This window comes from Borostomias antarcticus (assembly GCF_949987555.1).
Source record: "Borostomias antarcticus genome assembly, chromosome: 16".
NCBI classification, from domain to species: domain Eukaryota; kingdom Metazoa; phylum Chordata; class Actinopteri; order Stomiiformes; family Stomiidae; genus Borostomias; species Borostomias antarcticus.
This window is the reverse complement of record NC_140249.1, coordinates 20,594,853-20,615,176: the sequence shown is the minus strand read 5'-3', so window position 1 is coordinate 20,615,176 and position 20,324 is coordinate 20,594,853. Positions and strand designations below refer to the sequence as shown.

General features: G+C 47.8%; 1 protein-coding gene across 1 annotated transcript in view; it reads left to right on the top strand.

Moving 5' to 3' along the window:
• LOC311319766 (transcription factor SOX-6-like) overlaps positions 1-20,324 on the top strand; it is a gene marked incomplete at its 5' end in the record, with an annotated part of 39,687 nt that overhangs the window by 6,276 nt on the left and 13,087 nt on the right. The window contains 5 exons of the mRNA XM_084451370.1: positions 3,613-3,736; positions 6,059-6,138; positions 11,267-11,416; positions 14,118-14,295; positions 15,396-15,577. Of these exons, the coding sequence (XP_084307496.1) occupies positions 3,613-3,736; positions 6,059-6,138; positions 11,267-11,416; positions 14,118-14,295; positions 15,396-15,577 (714 nt within the window). The remainder of the gene's footprint in view (positions 1-3,612; positions 3,737-6,058; positions 6,139-11,266; positions 11,417-14,117; positions 14,296-15,395; positions 15,578-20,324) is intronic.

Here is a 20,324-nt window from a genome sequence, read left to right as displayed (position 1 = left end):
CTCCTCCTGTTCTTCATTTAAGGCCTCTTTCTCTTCCCCTCATTCTGCTTCCTTTTCTCATTTCTTCTGTCTTTAACACACTCGCCTTCTCTGCACTGCATCTCTCCTTCCTTTGCTACCATTCTCTCCTCCACCCCCTCCCTCCCTCCCTCCCTCCCTCCCTCCCTGACACGTGATCCCCCCCCCCCCCCCCCCACTCCCCTGCTTCTTCTCCTCTTTCCTCACTCCCCCCATCTAACTAACTAACTAACTAACGCCGCCGCCACGCCGGCTCTCCCCGCGGCGATCGACGTCAGCTCGTCCCGTCGATAACCGTCCGGTCCAGAACGCTGACGCGAGGCGAAGCCCCGCTCCGTTTAGTCCAGTAGAGCCGCGTTAAGACCTAATGGGGCAGTGCAACGACCCGGAGCCCCCCCCCCCCTCCCCCCGCCTCAGCACCCAGCCCAGCCCAGAAATACAGCCCAGCCGTTTAAACAAATCCACAGGCGATGAGGAATGACAGAGGGTATATCATGGTGACGGGGTGGGATTGAGGAGGGGGGTGGGGGGGGTAATGGTAATTCACTCATTCAATCATTTTAGAGGATAGTTAGGTGTAGTGTACTGTAAATGGAGCGAAATGGTTTTTGTAGCGCACACACATTTCGGATTGCCGTCCGCGCTGGAGCGTTACTTGTTCTTAAGTAAGCATACTTCATTCATATTCATATTCATATTTCGGCTGATGTCTCCTCTAGATGTATTCGTCCACACACACTCTCTTTTTTACTGAAAGACGGTCGTTTTGAGGCGGAGTGTGATTTCCAAACGCCCGATGGTAACGGGGGGTGTCAGGGGATCGCTCACAAGACCAGAAGAGCTGGTGTCCCCCCCCTGTCCCGGCCGAAGGACAGGCAGACTGGCGGGAATCTGTCTCGCTAACTCAAACACACACGCATGCTTTCTCTTCCTTTCTCTCTCCCTATTTCACACTTCCACACAGGCACACACACGCACACACACACGTGCAACCCCCCCCCCCCTCCACACACACAGACCCCTTACCGCCTTCCTCCCTTCCTACCAAACCCCCATACACAGAAGGACCATTAATACCGTGTGTGTTTGTGTGTGTATGTGGGTGCGCACATGTGTGTGTGTGCATGCTCTAGTGTGTATGCGAACAGACATGGGTGAACGTACGTGTGTGTACGTGAGTGTGAGTGTGTATACACGTGTGTGTGTGTGTGTTTGTGTCTGTCTGGTGGGCAGTTGAGGAAGGGGGCCCATGTTTTCTTAGGGCAGGGGGGGAGCACACAGGGCCGGTCCATTCACCCCCCCCCCCACCCCCCACCCCCCCGTCAGTGAAGGGATCTTTGTGTTTGCTCTGGTGGAGGAGAGTCCCAAGCTTCCCAGAGGAACACAATGAATGGAGCATTTTGTCCCACTCGCCCCCCTGCTCCCAGACAGACCCCTTTTTCTTCTCCTTCATTCTTGCCTCGCCTCTCTCAGTGTCACAAGACGTATGTGTGTGTGCGTGTGTGTGTGCGTGCGTGTGTGTGTGTCTTTGTGTCTGGGCCCCCCCAAGTGTCTGGGTTTTGGAGAGTGAACCTTATAGTACCTTGCTCCGTTGTGCTCTGCGGGGTCCTTTGAAAACACACACACACATACACCCACACACGCACGCACACACACACACATACACACACACACACACACACACACACACACACACACACACGCATAGCTGACAGTATGCTTATGTGTGGATATAATGTAAATACATGCATTTTCGTAGTCGGGGCTGTAAAAAGAAGCAGTCAGAAGTTCAGATTCGAACACACACACACACACACACACACACACACACACGCACACACACGCACACACACACACACACACTTCCGCCCAATCAAGGGTGCTCTTGTTTGTGTCTCCTCTCTGCTCTGTGATTGGCTGCTTGTGGGCTCCACTGATTCTACTGATTCAGCTACGTTCATTATCACTCCGTCTGCTTTCTCTCACCGATTTACTCCACTGAATAGATAACATGAACCGCCAGGATATCAGATCATCACACACTGTGCTGTTAGCTTGTCTGCATTGAAAATGACATGCAAGTAGAAAGACAGGTAAGACAGCAAGAAAAAATACAAGAAGAAGTGAGTAAGAGAGAGAATGTATGGGAGAGAGAGAGAGGGGGAGAGAGGGTGAAAGAGAGAGAATGTATGGGAGAGAGAGAGGGGGAGAGAGGGTGAAAGAGAGAGAATGTATGGGAGAGAGAGAGGGGGAGAGAGGGTGAAAGAGAGAGAATGTATGGGAGAGAGAGAGAGGGGGAGAGAGGGTGAAAGAGAGAGAATGTACGGGAGAGAGAGAGAGGGGGAGAGAGGGTGAAAGAGAGAGAATGTATGGGAGAGAGAGAGAGGGGGAGAGAGGGTGAAAGAGAGAGAATGTATGGGAGAGAGAGAGGGGGAGAGAGGGTGAAAGAGAGAGAATGTATGGGAGAGAGAGAGAGGGGGAGAGAGGGTGAAAGAGAGAGAATGTACGGGAGAGAGAGAGGGGGAGAGAGAGGGTGAAAGAGAGTGCATATTGAAGCGACAACGAGAAAGAGATAGAGTAAGAGAATGAGTGAGCAAGTGAAGGAGAGGGATAGAGAGAGAGGGAGAGAGAGGGAGAGAGAGAGGAAGGGAGAGAGAGAGAGAGGGAGAGAGAGAGCGCCTATCTAAGCGGCAGAGAGAAATAGAGAATGAGAGAGAGTGAAGGAGAGAGAGAGAGAGAAAAGAGAGAGAGAGAGAGAAAGAGAGAGAGAGAGAGAGACTCAGTCCCACTCATTAACTCTGCATTCACACAGTACTAACCGTGGTCTCAAAGAGAAATCCCTCTGGCATGTCTTTGATAGGCTCCTTTCAATACCAACCTCGCTGCCGTAACTACACACCCAACCAGCTCCCAGTCTCCGGGCTTCTCAGACCAACATGAAAGACAAGTGTTGTTCAATTGATTCAACAGCAGAATCATTTTGTTTCTTCTCACTGGGGACCCATGTAGGGTTTCCATCATGAAACTTTCTATTTCAACCTGGTTGATTGCTTAATTCCTGTGTGCCAGCATGTGTTGTTATGGTCTACTCTTCGTCTTTTGTGTGATTTCATATGTGTGTGTGTGTGTGTGTGTGTGTGTGTGTGGCAAGCTAGTGTTCAAAAATAAACCTCATCTGGTGCTTTTAAAGGACCCAAGGTCGCAAGCTTTTCTGTATGAGCGTATGTATGTTCAATGTTCATGCACATATATCTGACCTCTCCTCCCCTTTCCTCCTCTCCCCCTCCCTCGCTTTCTCTCTTCCTCCTTTCTGCTTCCCCCACTCTCTCTTTATGTCACTCTTTCGCTCTCACTCTCTCCCCTCACCACTCGCTCTCCCTCTCTCTGTCTCTCTCTCTCTGTCCCTCATCCTCTCTCTCTTTCCTCTCTTTCTCCCTCATCCCACTCTCTCTCTCCCTCCACTCTCTCTCCCTCTCTTTCTCTCACCCCCTCGCTCTGTCTCTCTCTTTCTCCCTCTTATCCCCCTGTCTTCTCTCTCACCCCCCTCTCTCTTTCTCTCCATCTCATCCCCCCTTCTCTCTCTCTGTTCTCCAGGTCCAGGGTCACATGCCTCCTCTGATGATCCCGGTGTTTCCTCACGACCAGCGTTCTCTGGCTGCTGCTGCTGCTGCTGCACAGCAGGGGTTCCTGTTCCCCCAGGGGATGTCCTACAAGCCAGGTACTCACTCACTCACTCACTCACTCACTCACTCACTCACTCACTCACTCACTCACTCACTCACTCACTCACTCACTCACTCACTCACTCACTCACTCACTCACTCACTCACTTACTCACTGACATCGGATGTGTTCCGGTGGGGATGTCCTACAAGCCAGGTACTCACTCACTCACTCACTCACTCACTCACTCACTCACTCACTCACTCACTCACTCACTCACTCACTCACTCACTCACTCACTCACTCACTCACTCACTCACTCACTCACTCACTCACTCACTCACTCACTCACTCACATCAGATGTGTTCCGGTGGTCTTCCACTCATCTCTCCTCCTGTCTCACCTGGGTTGGACAGACTTCCCGTCATTCCGAATGAGATGTGTCAGGTTAGGAATGTTGTGGGAATAACCGGGGATGTCAGTGTATTGGTGGTTCAGGTTAGGAATGTCTTTGTGGTTCAGGTTAGGGACGTCTTGGTGGTTCAGGTTAGGAATGTATTGGTGGTTCAGGTTTGGAACGTCTTGGTGCTTCAGGTTAGGAATGTCTTGGTGGTTCAGGTTAGGAATGTCTTTGTGGTTCAGGTTAGGAATGTCTTTGTGGTTCAGGTTAGGAATGTCTTGGTGGTTCAGGTTAGGAATGTCTTGGTGGTTCAGGTTAGGAACGTCTTTGTGGTTCAGGTTAGGAATGTCTTTGTGGTTCAGGTTAGGAACGTCTTTGTGGTTCAGGTTAGGAACGTCTTTGTGGTTCAGGTTAGGAACGTCTTGGTAACAAATTCTTCTAGATATGTGTTTACTGCAAAACGCTCAGTTGCTTTATCAGGGAAGAATATTCAAAGACCACAGGTGGGACAATGGCTCAGGGACATGAGTAATTTGTGGTTCAGGTGAGAAACATCTTAGTGGTTTAGGTCAGGAACGTCTCAGTGTTCTGAATATACCTGTACAGTAGAAGGGCATGGAAGGTTTCTTAAGCGATGTGCTGAAAGAGTGCATTTTGGCTGCCCAACACATCTGCAACATGGAATGTCACACTTTTGCACACACACACACGCACAGTTTAGTATCTATGCATGGTTTCATACAGTGGACGTCAAGCATGTACAGACATATGGGTATGTACTGTATGCAAACATACAGCAACTGAACACACACACACACACACAACTTCTGTACACACACACACACACACACACAAAACAATTCATTACACACTTACAGTACCTCACACATACACACGCACACTCCCTCTCTCCCTCTCTCTCTCTCTCCCTTTCCCTCCCTCTCTCCCTCTCTCTCTCTCTCTCTCTCTCTCTCTCTACATGCTATTCTCAGGGCAGGATTCTAGTCACCACCTGCTCTCTCTTTTCTCCTCGTCTTCCTTACATTCCATTCCTGTATACATTCCAGGCGTGAGACGCTGCAGTTCACACACACACACACACACACACACACACACACACACACACACACACACACACACACACACACACACACACACACACACACACACACGTTACCGAACGCGCTAACAAACACTCTACAAACTCTGAAATAAATTCTATCTCTGTTGAGCGGGAACACAGTTATTAGACTCACAAGCAAGAACAAAATGCCTCGTCTCCTGTTTACAGTTCTGTGAGTTCGACATTTGACAATGAATCGGACATGGAAAGCCTTTTAGGACAAACAGTAGGGGTTGTGCAAAACATTCAGGGATCCTGCTTTGTAAAAAGCCTGCTGTATTCATGAGCACATCACAATCAGGAGCCAACTGTTCTCAGGAAGGCCCCTGGGCCCCCCCAGAAGGACCCATAGTGATGTACAGTACCCCTGTCCTCTTGGCGTAGTGGAAAGCCTCTGTATCAAGAGCAGCCAATAACCTTTGGCAACATTTGAACTGGGTTTGCTCATGCTCAGGATCGAGTGCCACCCGCTAGAGAACCGTCTCTGTGGTGAACACACTGATTATTTATCAACAGGTCATAACTGAAGGAAAAGTGTGGAGGTGTGAGCAGTTATGTGTGTGTGTGTGTGTGTGTGAGAGAGAGAGAGAGAGAGAGAGAGATAGATAGATAGATAGATAGATAGATAGATAGAGAGGGAGAGAGCAAGAGAAGAGAGAATATGTGTGTGTGTGTGTACGTGGTATGTGAGTGTGTGAGAGAAAGAGAGCAAGAGAGTGTGTACTATATGTGTGACACAGGAAAAGAACAAAAGTTTGCAAACAGCTGAACAGGTTGGCACTTGTGAACGGCTCTTGTGAACTCACCTGTCTCATCCTGTACTGTGTGTTTTGCTGTGTTCTCTCCCTGACAGGTGATAACTACCCCATGCAGTTCATTCCATCCACAATGGCAGCTGCCGCAGCGTCGGGGCTCAGCCCATTACAACTACAGGTAAGCCCTTAGCCAGCCTGGAGGCTAAATGCTAAAGAACTGGTTGTTCGAGCGCAACCTGAGCCATTAGCTACAGGTGTATGCTAACAATTTAAACAAATATTTTGATTACTCTGAACAGCCAGGGTAACAATATATACTTTGGTATGATAGGTGTCCACATACCAGCTGCCAAGCTTATAAAATCTTTATAACTCCGAACTTTATCACTTTTACACTGCAACAAATTAGACCATTTTGCTAGCTCAGAATTAGCAACATGCTAACAGATCACCTAGCCCCCAACAGAGATGTGCTAATGGGGCCCTTAGACTGGCGCTAGCTTGCACTTAGCTAGCTAGCTAGCTGTCCTTATCAGAGACCTGTCAGTTGTGTCAAACAAAGGCCAATATGATGAATCACTGTGGAATTTTGCCCCACCAGCACAACACCTGGCCTGGGCAATTCATCATCTTTTTATTGGTGCCTGACACCTGCGGTTTGAGAGAATAGCACTTATATGCAGCCTAATGGTAATCATAGAACATATTTGCAAAAGAGAAATAGGAAACAAAAAACGAACAGCAGTCACCCAAGGGGCGTTCAGAATTGCTCAACATAGAACAAGGGGTTTCAAAAGGTCCTTCACAGGCAAACAATTTAGCTTCACAATGTCATTATTCCTGTTATCTTCGCTCTGCTGTCGGCTGTTAGACAGTTTTATCTCTGGTTTATACAATATGTCATGTAAGTCTTTTTTTCCTAGTGAAGCTTTCATTATATTTTATTGACTTAACAAAGCGCTGTTCAACTTGGGGAAGCAGAACTGTGTGTTCCAGTATACAGAATACCTCCACTCCTGCCTTTGAGATGATCAAAGTTGCTCTCTGTGTGTGTGTGCATGTGTGTGTGTGTGTGTGTGTGGTGTGTAGATGTCAGAGATGTGCTGTTATTCATATTAAAACATATCAGAGATGGAGAGAACGAGTGGGAGAAATCGGAATGAAAGAGGAATAACCTCTCTCTTTTTTTTAGGGATATAAAGAGACAGAAGAAACACAAAGGAACGGATATTACAGGAGAAGTGTTTAGTCTTTTAATCATAGGTCTGTTCATGATAGCAATGCTTGGAGAAGTTAAGACTCCCGTATCAATCACACATCTAAGATAGTTAGGTAGTCTCCCATAAAGCAAGGTTCAAGGTCCAAGGTGGTTTATTTTTCATATGTACATGATACGGGTACCATGAACAATTAAACGCTTAGCTGCACTGTTATTAAGCCCTGGGGTCTGTGTGTGGCCCTTGGGGGCCCCTCGGTCTCCCAGGTCCGGCCCTACTCATCACATGGCTCCGCCTCTGGAGAGATGAGACCCAGTACAGGATTAGAGAACAACCTGCTCTCACAACTAGAGAGACGGAATAACAGTAAAGTCTTGAAAGGCTTAGAGTGTGATGTCAATTTGCCGTGGCTACTAAGCCTCTAGTGTGTGTGTTAGTGTGTGTGTGTGTGTGTGTGTGGGCGTGCATGTGTGTGTGTCTTCCGGCGCACGCGTATGCGTGTTTACAGTACATACTCAGGTCGTGTGCATGTGTTGTCTATGTTTGTGCCTGTATATCCGAGTGTACAGCTGGCATGGACGATGGTTAAAGTGGTGCCCATTACATGACAGATGTGGGCAGAGGCAACAGACTGGTACAGATGCCCGACAGCGCAACCCCACACTCTCCTCCCATCTAACTAGCTAGCTGGAGGGTGACTGCCCTGCCTGCTTGCCTGATGGGCAGCGGGCATGGATTGGCACAGACAGGGGCATGTGGATGGCCAATAACAAGCTACAGTAGGTTAAGGTCAGCGGGGGGGGGGGCATGGTCACCATCAGTTGTGCTTCACCAGGGGGCTCCCAAAGAGATAGAGAGAGAGAGAGAGATGGGGAGAAGTCAGAGATAGGGAATGTTTGAAGAGAAAGAGAGAGAGAGAGAGAGAGAGAGAAATGGGGAGAAGTCAGAGATAGGGAATGTTTGAAGAGAGAGAAAGAGAGAGAGAGAGAGAGAGAGAGAGAGAAAGTGAAAAACAGAGACTGACAAAGAGATAGAGAGATAACACACCAAGAACGAAATCAAGTTCCACATGATTTCCAAGAAAAGATTCCCAAACTGATGTCTTTCAGAAAAACAAGATGTATCGTATCAAGTACCCACTAATCATATTTGCTCATTCATGACTGGTAATGGCGACACACAGTATAACATGTCAGAAGCTCAAAGGCCTTCTTATCAGCGTGGGAACTTTGTGAGACAATTGTTTCCAGCGCTTCCAAGCGGTGCCTCCATCATCTGTACAGTCCCGTTGAAGAATGGCCCTCTTTGTACAGCACTAATGCCATGGCAACACAGTTGATTAGCAGACATTCTTGTTGACATCACAAGACGTCTCTCGCTGTCTGTGAGAGTGTCCCCATTGGTCATTTCTTTCAGTGCGTGTCATGGCTACAGTATAGAGGTGAGGTTTGGAGGCACGGACTGACCCAAGGCAGGACTTACTTTGATTATAGCATTAGAACGGTATGATTCTATTCGTCACGAAATGTTAGTGATTTACTGAAGTTTAATAATAGAATCCAATCGAATGTTCTCAAATGTTCAGTGCAATTGTAAGGGTCCGTACATCTGATCCTTGAAAAAGACCACAGGAAGTTGAGAAATAGGGAGGGATGTATTTGTTTTTTAAGCTCCAAGTATTAAAGATCCAAGTTAAATATATGACACACACACACACACACACACACACACACACACACACACACACACACACACACACACACACACACACACACACACACACACACACAAATGAAAATGCCCCATTTAGTCTCTTCTCAATGAGGGATCCAGCGGACTGACAACCAGGCCAATTTTCTTCCCTCTCACCTCTCTCTTCCAACCTGCTGAAAAGGACAAAACCTACATTTGCTTTTCCTGCCAACATAATCAATAGCATTCACAAGCTAAAACTGGCTAGCTAAGGGGTATCTCTAGCCAGTCCTCTAGAGACAGAACCGACCACTGGGAACTGTAGTCCTCACCCACATCCAGGCCACCACAGACCTTTTAACAATTATTGTGCTAACCTAGCTATCAAAACTAGCCTTGATAGAGGAACATGACAGACTAAGCATTTGAATTTAGTCAAATTAGCACTAACGGGCAAAGCCCCTGTCAAACAGTTGACCAGCAAGGGGTCTTTCTAAGGCCCGTTTGTCAATTTCTAATTTAGGAAATTGCGGCATTGTCTTCCCTCAGGGGTTGCTGAGTGGCGAGAGATCTGATTGGGCTTGTTTACGTTGCACATTAGCCTCTAGCGGCTATCGATTACTAACTGTCTTTGAGAGAGGGAGAAAAAGGCCCTTGTTTTTGTTTCTTTTGTTTTTTCAACAATTCCGTAATGGCATAGACAGCTTTATGCCAATTAACACAGCCCACACGATCAACTCCAAAGTGTGCAAAAAATAAAATGATACTGTACCTTGAAAATGCTTTATGTGGCTATGAACTGGCATGGCAGCCCTTCACTGAAGATATTTCATGTGACTCTCTAGCTGAAGTGTATTATCTTTAGGGTCTGGTGAGGTTCTCCACAGTTAGGATGTGTGTGTGTGTGTGTGTGTGTGTATGTGTGTGTGTGGGTGTGTGTGTGGTGTATGTACATCACGTACAACCAAAGTACCTTAACCCCCACTCTCCCAGCCAGTCCTTCACAAATATCAGCCGTCATCACCAGCACTAACCCTGCGGTGGGATGATTGACATGTGGGGCCTCACCACCAGCCATTCAAAGCACATTCCTGCGTGGATCTCATATCGCCAGAGGTTGGCCCCGATGCTTCGCTTACGTTCCAATGAAAATAAGTGGCGTGACATCAGGGCTTTGTTACACGGCGAGGCCCCTTCTGTTTGTGTTTAATATCGCTGGGGAGGGCCGTCCAAGTTCTCGGGGCCCTGACCGCGGAGTCTGGCGTTGACGCGGCGAGCGGCGGAGGCAGCACTGGCGGTCTCGCGTGTCGGCCCCCTCTCTTCGCCCCGGACCTCAAAGAACTCCCAGGAGACTTTTCAGTTTTGACTGGGGGGAAATCAGATCTCACAACACTGAGGCACCAGTCAGAGGAGAGGAGGGGGGGGGGGGGATTGAGTAGAAGAGAATAGTAGAGAAGTGAGAGAGAGAGAGAGAGAGAGAGAGTGAGTAGAGTAGTATAGGAGAGAGAGAAAGGGAGGCAGATGATAAAAAAGAGAGGGAGAGGGGAATACGGAGAGCGCAGAGGGACAAAAAAGAAGACGGAGAACAAGAGAGGGAAGTTGAAGAGTGGATGAGCTGTGAGGGGGAGAGAATGAGACAAAGAAGGAGAGAGGAGAAACGAAACGAGAGGAGAGAAGGAAAGTAAGACAGAGAGTGAGGGAGATGGGCCAAGTCTAGTGAATGCTGGCCACGTCTGGGTGGTTTTCCTTTGGACTCGCTCTTTGATATATGCTCAAGTCCTTAGACAGAGGTTGACAGTGGTTACAGGCAGCGGTTTGTCTGGGCTGGGGCTCTGAATGAGACCTGGACTTGAGACTGAGGCCCTGGGTCTTTGATATCTGCTAAGTACGTTGGAGAGAAAGTGTGTGTGATTTTTCTGAAATTAAGGTTTCGTATCACTTAATGGCGCGATGAAGAATGTTTTTGTACAAGTCTTGCTTGTGCAAGGTTTTCTTGTGAGTTTAGAGCTTTTAGAAACTCTTCAAAACCTAAAACAAAAACCTTCGGAGATTCAAGCGCAGATATAAATCGATATGCAAGCTGTGCGAAGCATCAGCATCTGTTCAGTCCATCACAGTCCTGGATGGATTGTAGAAAATTTGAATATAATGTACTTTCTCTGGATTTTACACTCAATGTGTGTGTATGTGTGTGTGTGTACTGCATGTCTGAGTGTGTGTGACTGTATGTGCTTGTGTGAATGGCGAGTCGCATTAGACAGGAGCCTCTAACCTGTGCCAGGACAAGCAGGAACACAACAGGAACAAAGGAGGGAGAGAGACCAAGACAGAGAGGAGAGAAGAGAGGATGGTGAAGTTAATAACCCTGTTGGTTTCCTGGTCCCTCTCTCCCTATAGCAGCTGTACGCTGCCCAGCTGGCCAGTATGCAGATATCCCCCGGGGCCAAGATGGCCGTCCTCCCCCAGCCGCCCAACTCCTCCGGCCCGCTCTCGCCTTCCGCCCTGAAGAGCGAGAAGAGAGCGTCCAGCCCGGTCACCCACATCAAGGTGAGTTGTCACTGACAGACCCATGTTTTTAGAGGGTCCAGTGCGGAAACACTGAAGCTAATGAGGGATTGAAATCCGAACAGAAAACGAAAAGTGAAACCGAATTGATGCAGTGAAAACATTAGTTAGGTTAGCTGTGAATGATGCTTAGCTAGATTAGCTGTGAATGATGGTTAGCTAGGTTAGCTGTGAATGATGGTTAGCTAGGTTAGCTGTGAATGATGGTTAGCTAGGTTAGCTGTGAATGATGGTTAGCTAGGTTAGCTGTGAATGATGGTCGTAATGACCACAAGGTGGTCGGTGGAAATGTGTTTGCAGTGATTGGTAAACGGCTTTTAAATCTCAGTCATCAGTTAAAAACCGTTGACTCTTGCGCGCCCACACGCACGCACACACACACACACGCATGCACACACACACAGGGCAGACATTGGCGCTGGCTGCTGTTTGGCAGGGCCCCAGACCTCTTCACTCCAGAGAGGCTTTGGAGAGCGTACGCCTCATCTTCACTGGAACCAGACAGTAATGGAAGCCATGTGTCTATGTGGGGTACAGCTGCAACCAGCATCACAATAGACTGGAGTCTCCAACAGTAGTGTGGTGCCTTTGGAACTCCCACCCTCACGCTAACTCCTCCCTTCTCACTATACGCTCTACCCTGCTGTTTACCACCCATGCCACCCCCCCTCCCACCCCCTCTCCCTGTTCCCTATCTGATCATCACAACCCCCATCCACTCAGTACTGGCCCCAAATTAGATCCATGTTCGTTAGTGCTCCCTCCCTGCATATGAGGCCCCAGTCAGGCGATGTTGACATGCTGGCTTTTTTTGTTCCAGTCCCTACTTCTCCTCTTTTTTCCCCCCCGAGTTTCTTCATGTGAAGCTGTGTGGTCATGAACCTTTGATTAGAAAGAGAGGAGACAGCTACACAAAAGTGCCATTGGCAAGATAAGTAGACACAGAACAACTCTGATGTTGAATGTTTCGAGGGGTAAATGGTGAAGAAGAAGACTTGTGTGTTTCAATTGAATTGATTTCTAGATTAGAAAAACAGGTAGGGGACATTTGATTATAGAACTGATGAGTGAGGATTATAGAACTGATGAGTGAGTAAGTAGTAGAGTATGGTTTTCTGTTCTGTCATGACGGGGAATTCAGCTGAATGACGAGTGGGCCAAGTAAAGCACCCTGAGGGACACCATAAATGTTTTTTTTAAAAACAAAAACACACATTGACTGGATTATTTTTACTTTGTTAGGGCATTGCTTGACATAGCTTGTCATGTTTGTCATGCTTGTCAAGGCATAAAACATACTTCACAGTCACAAAAGTGACATACAGTCAGCCAAACTTCAATCCTTCGCCCTACCACGTGGCCAGAGCAACAACGACAGTGGCAGTGGTGGCAAAATAATTATTACAACCCGCAACCATGAGGGGCAGAAGCTTCTCTAGTTTACAGCATAGCTACAGTATAAGCCAGGTAATATGGCCCACATGGGCAGCCATCCAGTCACAATTGACAGTCAAGCAGTTGCATTTCTTCTGAGCCAGTCAGTCTTATCAAAATAATTATGTAATATTTCAAAAATCTAAAAATTAATCCTATCAGGAAAATACAGGCCCTATTTTTTTTTACAATGAAACAGCTGTTGCACAAGTCATTCAGCCATTTTTGAAGCAAGTAGCCTAGTAGTGAGTAGTAGAACGAGAGAAACAGCAGTAGCCTATCCTAGTCAGTTTACTCCAGCTGCAGTGGGTGGAGGGAGGCTACCAATGCATGACACACTTATTTGATTCAAGGCACACCCAAACATGACTGTCCAAGTAGCACACCTACTTTGAGAGCCTACCTTTAGAATTCCATTAAATGTTTTTTTTATTTATTATTACAGTTGTTAGGAGGGGACAGGGACAGCGACAGGTGTAATCAGCTGCATTCCCTTGAAGATCCCAACACGTTCATGTTTAGCAGCCTCGCAATTTCATTTTCTCTGCACATTGTTAGGTTTGTTATAAACCAGGCCAGGTCCAGCCTGGCTTATGTGCGTGGCTGGCTTGTTTCTGTTCAGGACAGAAATTAGAGATCGACAGGTTGCTTTTGGTGTCCTTCTTCCAGTCCCTAGTGTGGGTTAGGGTTAGAATAAGGGTTGGGGTTGGGACAGGATCTAACCTATAAGGGAAGGAGTGTGGGTTGGGGTTAGAATAAGGGTTGGGGTTTGGACAGGATCTGACCTATAAGGCAAGGGGTAAAGTTCGGAGTGAAAGGATGAACATGTGGAGGTTTAGTTAGGTAGGTATAGTATAGTCCCATAAAATCATCCCCATCGGGTCTTGAACCCTGATCTCCCATATGGGAGTCCAATGCTTTCACCACTACTCTACTTGTGCAGTGGAGATCGGTGGATTGATTTTGGTGTGCTTCTTTATTTTGGTGTGCTGAGACAACTGCCTCTTGTGGTGCCAACAGAGAAATGCAGAACACTCCTCTAAAACTTCGCTGTCGTTGTTGCTCTCCCCACGTGGTAATATTTGTCCGACCGACCACCTTGGGGTCATTACGACCATCATTCACAGCTAACCTAGCTAACCATCATTCACAGCTAACCTAGCTGTAATATTTGTTCATTTGTCATTTACCATTCTCACGGTGTGTTCAGCGTCTTCACTCTTCGCCTCGTTTCTATGTCTTTTGTCAGGAGGAAGGATCAACACAGCCCCTAAATCTCTCGGCTCGGCCCAAAACTGCCGAACCCCTCCGTCCCACTACCTCACCCTCACACAGCCTGTTCCCCAGCAGCAAGACCAGCCCCATCGGTCTGGGAAAGGGTCGCATCCCCAGCCCCATCTCCAACATGGGCAGGAACTCCTCACTGGGTGGGTACCACACACACACACACACACACACACACACACACACACACACACACACACACACACACACACACGGGCGGATGAATGCATATGCATTCACATGCACACACATGTACACACAAACACACACACACACACACACACACACACACACACACACGTGGATGAATGCATATGCATTCACATGCACACACATGTACACACAAACACACACACACACACACACACAAACATCCACACAAACACTCCCCTTCCTCCTCGTCCACCGCACACACATGAACAATCCTAGCATACTGGGTCCGTCAGACAGAGGGAGAGGCTTCAACCCAAACGAGTCCTGTTTTTATGGGCACACATAGCCCTGTATTTAGCCCCAATGAAAACCCAGGCAGCGGAAACAGTGAAACCCAGCACACGTTATTTGGTTTTTAAGAGCTTCCTCACATCATTGTCTAGCCGTGCTAAACCTTTATGCCCTACCTCTGCTATCTGTTATTAAGCCCAATCTAAAGCCTCTCATTATGGCAAAAAACAATTTTCCTCCTCAGAGCGGCTTTGAGGATGTGATGCTTGCGCTCGCTCCTGTGCTATTTTTCTCCTTTTTAAAGGCCACCCAAGCATAGAGCTACTTCCTCCTCATCTGCTAATTAGACGAGGAAGGCGACGGAAAGTTTGCATCCTTTTTATTTACATGTTGTTGTTTTTTTTATTTTACTTCCAAGTACACAGAGGCTTCAAAAGTGCATTCATAAACTAGGGGAAGTTGATATGTGGGAGTTGAAAAAAACAAACAATAGTAAACAAAAGAAGTGCTGTTTAATGTTTCATTATTGTACAGTTTACAGTTACATAGTTTCACTATTGACTTTACAGTAACATTATGTGGCCACTCATAATGTTACTATACTCACCTATACTCAAATATTCAAAATGATTTATTATAATGTAGAGAATGCATACTTTGAGAAGTACAATGCACAGTTACCTTAATGATAACACCTACAACAATAGGCTTGAAGTGCATTTCCACAATACATGTAATTGGTTCACTAATGTGTTAGTCTTAGTGACAGCCCTGGATTGACCCCTCCATCCCCCCGTAGACATCCTATCCAGCCTGAACTCGACAGCGCTCTTCGGAGACCAGGACGCGGTGATGAAGGCCATCCAGGAGGCGAGGAAGATGAGGGAGCAGATCCAGAGAGAGCAGCTTCATCATCATCAGCAGGGCCTGGAAGCCAAGCTGTCTGCACTGACTGGGATGAACCTCAACAACGGCAACAAGGTTAGAGTCGCATTCACACAGGAACGCACACACACACACACACACACATCCACGCACGCACACACGCACACACACACACACACACACATCCACACACGCACACACACGCACGCACACACACACACACACCCACGCACGCACACACGCACACACACACACACACACACACACACACGCACACACACACACACACACACACACACACACACACACACACACACACACACACACACACACACACACACAGCTTACAATTGCTCCTGATCTCCCAGTTCTCAATTTGTCAAGGTTTCTACTCAAATCATGCATGTGAAAAAGAAAAATGCAAAAATGAGATGTTTTCTGGTTTGGCTGGAGCCTTGGCTGCTCTCGAGATCATCTCCTCGGATATTCCCGGCCACCCAGAAGTCAACAGCTTTGAAGAGGCAGCAGCTGGGGCAATGACAGTTATGGCTTTGGTGTGGGTGTGTGTGTGGGTGTGTGTATGCATGTGTGCACGGTGGAGCGAGTCCAGCTCCCCTTATCCCTTCCTCTGGGTCTTAGCCCAATCAGAGCCTCACGTCTGGGGGCAGGACTCCCCTCTAGCCCCCCCCCCATCTTCATTGGAGCAGTTGATCAACGCTGTACGAGCACCTTAGCTCATTCTCCTCGGAATCCTCACCAAAATATCTTCGAAGACATCAGCCAGTTCCCCTCCTCCTCTTCTGAGTGACTGATCATGAATATTTTTTTAACCTTAGTCTGTGCTGGCGCACAAATATATAATTGTCTTTTGGACTCCAATAAGAGGTTTTAAAGCTCAAATGCTCATAATGTCTTTGTATTGTTCTTATTTTGTAATTAGTTGTGCTTATTAGTCCTTTTTTAATGAATCACATATTTCATATCATAATTTATGCGTACCTTAAACCGATATCTTCAAATAAAATGATGACTGTAATCGGGAGAGTCAGGATCAATACTTGTCTGTTCTCCCCTGAGTAGCGCCAAGCCGAAATTTTCCGACTTCATAAGAACAAACTGCGCGACACAGTCATTTGGTTTATGGCCTCATGCCTACTAATAAAACTCTCATTTGGAAACTCTCAATGTAATTGTTTCCGGTTTGAAAAAAAACGGTAGGCCTGTTTGTTGTTCGTTGTTATATTGGTTACCTAACAACAGCTCCCCAAACACACTTTTCTTAGTTTTAATTATATTTTTGTCTTTAGCCAGGGTGCTGTCAGTGGTTAAGAGGATTTGCTCTGTCTTAAACAATTCACAGAGAAACTTGCTGGACACTTTAAGTGACTCACCTTTTCCAAGTCAAAGAGACAAAGGAAGACCTTCTGCTCAGAGTTGTTGATCCAGCAATCCACAAGAGTCCGTAATCAACGCCGTTTAATGTGTGTGTGTGTGTGCATATGCAGAAGAGCAACGGTGTGTGTGACTGCCCTGTGTGTGTGTGTGTGTGTGTGTTTGTGTGTGTTTGTGTGTGTATGTGTGCGTGTGTGTGCGTGTGTGTGTGTGTGTGCGAGCGTGTGTACGTGCTTGTGGGCCTCGTCCCTTATTCCGAGCACAGACAGTTCCCTCTCCGCTACCTTTAGCATTGAAAAAGTAATCCCCTGTCTCTGTGTGTTAGGTGTGTACCCCGACGCTGTCTGCTGTGTGTGTGTGTGTGTGTGTGTGTGTGTCCTGGCACGGCTCCGGCCCTGGCCATGCTAATGTCATTATAGATCTCACACAGACACGGGGCCCAGCCAGCAAGTGGCATTGTTGAGTATCGCCTTACGCTTACTCTGCTTCCAACAGGTCCATGGCTGCCAAACTCACTGAAATAGCCACTGTGTGTGTGTGTGTGCGTGCGCGCGTGTGTGTGTGTGTGCGTAGAGTATGTATGCATATACGCATGTGTCCGCGTGTGTGTATCCACCATAAATTGTGGCCAATTCCAAGCTGTCCTAGTGTAACGTAACCTGCTCCTCCCACTGTAGATAGCATGAGTACTTTACTCAAATGCTCTGTCAGTAAGTCCACTTAATGCTGTTGGTAGTTGACATCAGCTGTCGGGGCTGCTCAGGCACTCGGTGGCAGCTTCTTTGTGTGTCACACTGTGGGAGAAAAAGGCCCATTAAGGGTTAGCGTTTGCCATAGAGAAATGAGAGAGAGGAATGACGCAAAGTGTAACCGGGCCAGTCAACACGCTGCCGTCTCCTGTTGTCCCGCACCTTGAGATCTGTAGAGACATTCACTGGCTATCTGCGCCACTCACAGTCACTGGGCTGCGTTTAGACACCGGGACCAAAAATGTCTTTATTGTGTACACCTTCTGCCACTTGTTGAAATGCAGGAGGTTTTAGGTTTCAAAAGAGACCGTGGAAGTGGAGATTGGGAAATGGGAGACGGGGTGACCGGAGAGAGGAAGAGACGGAGAGAGGGAAGAGGGAGAGAGGGAAGAGGGAGAGAAGGGAGAGGGGGAGAAGGGAGAGGGGGAGAGAAGGGGGGCGAAGAGAGGAAAGAGAAGGAAGTCCTCAGTTGCGATGGGCAGGACTCCTCGGACTGTCAACGCAGAGACGGAGAGACGGAGGTAGTGAAGGTGGGGAGGAGAGCAATGAAGAGAGAGAGAGAGAGAGAGAGAGAGAGAGAGAGAGAAGGAGCGAGGGAGGCGGGCTTGACGGTTCCTGGAGGACCCAGTAAACGGCTGTGGGTCAGCTGGAGCAGGGTTGCCAGTATAGCGTAACCGCTGTAATGAGCTCAACGCGGCGCTGATAAAAAAAAAAAAACGCTCCGGGCCGGCTCTGTGTTTACAGCGCTGCCTTGGCAACGTCATGAGGTGCGGCGGGCGCAAAAAAACCGCCAGAATGGAGAGAGAGAGAGAGCTCAGACGGAGAGAGTAGCTGCCGCGTGTCTCTTCAACTGCAGATGGAGACGGAGCTGCATGGTGGACAAGCTTCTATTCTAGTCAAAACACTGTGTTTGAAAGACCTTCTTTTAAACGGTTTCAGTGGTCACTGATGTAAGTTAGTCATTGTCAGTTATACATGTACAGTAAGCGATGGCTTCAGCCTTGTTTGTGTGGGCCTGAGTCTTGGTACAGAAGTTCTGGTTGATGAAAAACATCCAATTCCACATTAGTCTTGTCTCTGTCTATCATCTCTGTCTATGTTTTCTTCAGGGCCGGGGCTAGTCAGTCAGTTTGTTAAAGTTCTCTACTAGAAAAGTCCTCTTAGTTCCTCTAGAGTCAACTTCCTCTGATGCAGATGAAGCCAAGTGTAGAAATAAGGGCCTCTTCAGTGGGGAATAGGCTAGTCTGTCTTCTCTGACAGATGTCCCCTCTAGAAGTTCTCTTTAGATCTCGGGCTAGTTCAGTGTTATTCTACAGTCTGGTCCAACACAAGTTCCCTCTCACTGTGTCATGCGTTGGTCCTGGGCTAGACCTTTGGAAGTCCTCCATGTTCTCTCGGTCCGTCTGTAGAACCGTCAAGCCCACCTCCCTCGCTCTCTCTCTCTCTCTCTCTCTCTCTCTCTCTCTCTCTCTCTCTCTTCTCTCTCTCTGTGTCCCTGCCTAGTCCTTTCTAGACCCCAGGCCAGGTCTTCTCCAGGACCTCTATGTTCTCTGTTGGGCCCTGTGCAGCTCCTGTGGTGTGCTGAGCGTAGCCCAGGCACATGTTCTGCGGTGGGCCTGATTACAGCCCTCGCCATGGTGCTGACATTGGCCCTTCTCCGTCTCCCCCCCCCTCCCCTCCCCCCCCCACCACCGTAAAACACAACAGAAGAAGTTAAAGAAAAAAAAAAAAAACACACCACCCTGTTCCAGCGGCCCTGCCAGCGGCCGGCCCCGGCATGACTTCACCCGGCAACCATGCTTCAGCGTCCAACAAAATGCCTCTGTCACCAGAAAAGCAGGAAAGGAGGAGGAGGGAGGAGAGGGAGGAGAGGGGGAGGAGGGATGTGTGGTGATTGTGGAAGGGTTTGCGCTTTCCACCACAGTTTGGGAGCGTGGCGAAGGGTAATTTTAGCTGGAGGCCTTCATGTTGGACTGATCTGGAGTGAGCAGGCAGCGAGGCTGGCAGTGGAGGTATAATCAGCCAGAGTAGAGGCAGGGTGGGTGGAGAGGCTGGAGTCTTCGTGGAGCTCAGGGACAGAGATTGTACAGTACGTGTTGACTTTACGTGTTGACTTTTTTTCTGTGTAACGTTATTGTCTTTTCTTTCTTTTTGGGGATTATTTAGCGACTCATATTTCGTTCTTTCTTTTGGGTCACCCTGCTGATTTGATTTCTGTCTTCTTCATTGCTCTTTTTTGTCCTCTTTTAGACCTCTCCTCCGCCTGGTCCCTCTTTTTCAGTCCTTCTCTGCCTTGCAAAAAATCCCTCCCAACATCCCCTCAGGGGGCCTGTTCTTCTTCAGAAAGACGCAGTACACATTCTCTGGTTGACTCATCTAACCTGCTACTGGACATCATTATGTAACAAATGTGTTTCTAAATATGAGTCTTAAAAACGTACAAACCTTCAGTAAAGTGTATAAGAGAGTCTGACACACACACACACACACACACACGCACGCACGCACACATGCACGCACACACGCACGCACACACGCACACACACACACACACACACACACACACACACACACACACACACACACACACACACACACACACACACACTGTTTGTTAAATCATCATTAGCAGCACTCTAAGGCCACACAAACGTAGGGCCACACAAACGATCTGAGAGCATCTAGACTCATCTCATGTCACC